This window comes from Cebus imitator, unplaced genomic scaffold (assembly GCF_001604975.1).
Source record: "Cebus imitator isolate Cc_AM_T3 unplaced genomic scaffold, Cebus_imitator-1.0 Scaffold137, whole genome shotgun sequence".
Lineage (NCBI taxonomy): Eukaryota > Metazoa > Chordata > Mammalia > Primates > Cebidae > Cebus > Cebus imitator.
This window is the reverse complement of record NW_016107452.1, coordinates 3,902,599-3,907,224: the sequence shown is the minus strand read 5'-3', so window position 1 is coordinate 3,907,224 and position 4,626 is coordinate 3,902,599. Positions and strand designations below refer to the sequence as shown.

The 4,626-nt window shown below is 40.4% G+C and overlaps 1 protein-coding gene across 1 annotated transcript in view; it reads right to left on the bottom strand.

The window, feature by feature from the left end:
* The window catches only part of CENPN (centromere protein N), a 22,226-nt gene that overhangs the window by 13,148 nt on the left and 4,452 nt on the right, over positions 1-4,626 (bottom strand). The window contains exons 3-4 of the mRNA XM_017541834.2: positions 2,786-2,831; positions 126-197 (exon numbers count right to left, since the gene is read on the bottom strand). Of these exons, the coding sequence (XP_017397323.1) occupies positions 126-197; positions 2,786-2,831 (118 nt within the window). The remainder of the gene's footprint in view (positions 1-125; positions 198-2,785; positions 2,832-4,626) is intronic.

Sequence of the window (4,626 nt, the reverse complement as noted above, 5' to 3'; positions counted from 1 at the left end):
TTTTTTTTTTTTTGATATGGCATCTCGCTCTGTTACCCAGGCTAGAGTGCAGTGGTACGATCTCAGCTCACCTCTGCCTCCTGGGTCCAAGCCAAAATATCAAATACAAACATTCAATTATAAACAGAAAATATTACCTGGTCCTTTACTCATCTGAAAAACGTCCCAGATTTTCTGGTGTTGATGAAATTGAGTATCTGAGAGAGAGAAAAAAGGTTTACTACTAGCATATCATAGAACTTTGAAGTAATATGCTTATTGATATTTTTATAATATAAAACTGGGGAAAATAACAGTAATTCACAAATTGGGTTATACAGATTTGTATTCAAAACATAAACTTTATATGGATTAAATTTACTTCATACTAATAAAGCAAATCATTATTCAATCCAACCCACTAAGATGACACAGTTGAGTTTTGGTATTTATTCTATGTTAGCCCATTTATTCTATTTCCACATAAGCCTGCCCCACAGAATGCCACATTAATCTGGCACAAGAGGGAATGCCATGCCCCACAGGACGCACATTTGAGTCATCTGTTCCTCTGCCTGGAGACTCTTCTGGCTCCTTACACATCCCATTCCCCACCTCATTCTGCTCTCTACTCAGTGTAGCCCCCACCCTCATCACCCCACCCCAAACACCCCGTGTTAGTTCCCAGTTCCAATCAGAGGACTCACCACTACCTGATGTCATATTACATGTATATATATATATGTGTATGTGTGTGTGTCTGTATATATATATATACTTATTATTTTTTGAGATGGAGTTTCACTCTTGTTGCCCAGGTTGGAGTGCAATAGTATGAGCTCAGCTCACTGCAACCTCTGCCTCCTGGGTTCAAGCAATTCTCCTGCCTCAGTATCTCTAGTAGCTAGGATTACAGATGCCTGCCACAACGCCCTGCTAATTTTTTGTACTTTTAGTAGAGATGGGGTTTCACCATGTTGGCGAGGCTGGTCTTGAACTCCTGACCTCAGGTGATCCACCTACCTCGGCCTCCCAAAGTGTTGGGATTACAGGCATGAGCCACCACGCCTGGCCACATTATGTATTTAGATGTTCATTTGTACACTACCTGTCTTCCCAACTAGACTCTCATGGAAGGGAGGGATCTATCACCACAGTCTACTGTTGTAGTCCCAGGTCTAAACTTAACTGTGTAGCATAAAGCAAGCACTCAGTATTTGTTTTGTTTTTCTAAAAGACAGAGTTTCACTAAGTTAACTGGATTAAACTTGAACTAGCAAGGTCAAGCGATCCTCCTGCCTCAGCCTCCCAAGTGTCGCACACCATCACACTAGGCTTCAGTTTATGTTTGATGAACGATGCAGATGCTCTAAATTCAGCGATGGCATAGTTGGAACAAGGTATTAATAAAGATAATTTTCATTATACTTACAGAAAACAGCTAATACATAAGGATTACAATTAGTAAATACCAGGTTCTATTCTAAGTATTTAACATCTTATTTAATCCTCACCATAACCTTTTGTGATATTATCACTATTATACAGTTTGGTCAAATGATAAAACCAGAGATGTTGGCATGGCACAGAGATGTTAACCAGCTTCCTCCAGGGCTCACAGGGAGGCAATAATGGAGCCATGAAATGAACCCAAGAAATCTGGCCCCAAGGCCTGTGTTCTCAGCCCCTATACTACGTTGCCTCCTGATGATAAAAACAGACATCTTGAAAAAGTACAGACAGCAAAGCTAGACAAAAATCAATGAGATGGAAGGGAGGAGAGGTGAGAAGCTGCAGTGTAATAGGAATAAATTTTCCAAAAGGTATTTTCAAATGCTGTAATAATAATACAGATTCTTCTTCACTTATGATCGGGCTATGCCCAATAAATCCACCTTGAGGCGAAAATAATTCACCTACCCTTCATACATCTTAGCTTAGCCTAGCCTACCTTATAGGTGCTCAGAGCACTTACAGTAGCCTACAGTTGGGCAAAATCATCCAACATAAAGTCTTCTATCATCAAGTGTTGAATACCTAATGTAACTTATTAAATACTGTACTGAAAGTGAGAAAAGAATGGTCGTATGGGAACTCGAAGTATGGTTTCTGTTGAATGTCTGCTGCTTTCCTACTAGCATACTGCTTTCCTACTAGTTGAAAAATGTTAAGTTGAGCTATTGTAAGTTGGCACCCTGAGTAATACAAAGCCTAACAAGCATTTACTTTGTGCTTACGATGTGCCAGTTACCATGCTAAGAGCTTCTCGGGCATGATCTCATCTAATCCTAACAAGAATCCTTGAAGTACATACTGTACTATTATCTCTGCTTGAAGTCTGAGGCTTAGAAAGGTGATGTAACTTGGCAAAGAACATGCAGCCAAGTGACACAGCTGGGATTTGAAACAAGGTCTCCTCGACTCTAGAATCTGAGGACTTATGTACAAAATTGTTTCTGGATCAGGTACAGCGGTTCACACCTGTAATCCCAGCACTGTGGGAGGTGGAGGCAGGATGACCACTTGAGCCCAGGAGCTGGAGACAGCCTGGGCAACATGGCAAAACATGGCAAAAAACAGAAAAAATTAGCCACGCATGGTGGTACAAGCCTATAGTCCCAGCTACTTGGGAGGCTGAGGTTGGAAGATCACTTGAATCCAGGAGCAGAGGTTGCAGTGAGCTGAGATGGTGTCACTACACTCCAGCCTGGGCGACAGAGGGAGACTCTGTCTCACAAACAAAGAAATAAAATTGCTTCTGATGAAACTAATTGGTTAAGTGTAAATACAAATCACTAAAACTTACAAATGATGTCTAACAGGGCAGCATCATTGAGACTTGCATGCTTTTCCTAAAAAAGAAAACAAATTAATTAGCCTAACTGTGGTGATAGGTTTGTTTGTATCCCTTTAAGACACATTTTAGGATTGGTTAGAACAGACTACTAGCATGTTCTCAGTACTTTACTGACAACCTGTCTCCCCTCTGTTCTCCTGTTAACCAATGGACATTCTTTCTGATTCATGTCTCAGTCCAGGCATTCAAAACCTTCTCTCACAATTTATTCCTCATTTATCACTTTTAATTTTTGGATTTTTTAAAAAAATGAACTTTATTGAACTATGATTATCATCCATTAAACTGTATATATTATTACAGTATACAATTTGCTAAGTTTTGACTTATGAATATACACACAAAACCATTACCACAATCAAGACAGTGACAAGATCCACCAGCACTGCCTCCCAAATGTTCTCCTATTTTTTTTTTTTTTTGAGACACAGTCTCACTGTTGCCCAGGAGTGCAAAGGTGCAATCTTCACCCACTGCAACCTTTGTCTCCCAGGTTCAAGTGATTCTCCTGACTCAGCCTCCCGAGTAGTTGGGATTTCAAGTATGCAGCACCACGCCCATCTAATTTTTGTAGTTTTAGTAGTAATGGAGTTTCACCACGTTGGCCAGGCTGTTCTCCTAACCCCCAATCATCTGCCTGCCTTGGCCTTCCAAAGTGCTGGGATTCCAGGCAGAGGCCACTGTGCCCAGTCTTGTGTCCCTTTCTTATCACCACCCCCTTCCACTCTACTTTGTCCCCGTGTCTCTACCTCCAACTGTTAGTCCTGAGGCAAACACTGATGTGCTTTCTGTCATTACAAATTTGTTTGCATTTTCTAGAGGTTTATATGAATGGTAACATAAGTATGTACTTGTTTTTTTGGTCTGGCTTTTACTTAGCACAGTTATTTTGATATCATCCATATGTTAGCATCTATGAATACTTCATTCCTTTTTCTTGCTGAGTATATCCACTGTATGGATGCATCACAGTCTGTCCATCTGTTTACCTGCTGATGGACATTTGGGTTGTCTCCAGTTTGTGGCTTCTATGAATAATGTTGCTGTGAACATTAGTATACATGTCTTTATGTGGATCTGTTTTGGTTTTAAAACAATGCTACAATGCATCTTAATTTGTATAACTAAATACTTATCAATTATATTATTTACATATACCTCCTTATTTTTTATTATTTTCTCATCATAAATTTCCATAAGTAGAATTGCTAAGTCAAAAAGTGTATTTATTTAAAAGTAAAGGAGGTTGGGCGCGGTGGCTGACGCCTGTAATCCCAGCACTTTGGAAGGCCAAGGCAAGTGGATCACTTGAGGTCAGGAGTTCGAGATCAACCTGGCCAACACGGCAAAACCTCATCTCTACTGAAAATACAAAAATTAGCCAGACATGGTGGTGCACGCCTGCAGTCCCAGCTACTCAGGAGGCTGAGGCAGGAGAATTGCTTGAATCCGGGAGGCAGAGGTTGCAGTAAGCCAAGATCACGTCACTGCACTCCAGCCTGGGTAACAGAGCAAGACTCTGTCTCAAAAATAAATAAAATAAAAATAAAATAAATAAATAAAATAAACAAATTAAGTGAAGGAGAAACGAGTATACTGGAATAAGAAAATTATTTGAACTATGTTTGTAACTTTTCTGATAGTCTGAAAACATTTTAAAACAAAAAGCAGGCCGGGTGCGGTGGCTCAAGCCTGTAATCCCAGCACTTTGGGAGGCCGAGGCGGGTGGATCACGAGGTCAAGAGATCGAGACCATCCTGGTCAACATGGTGAAACCCCGTCTCTACTAA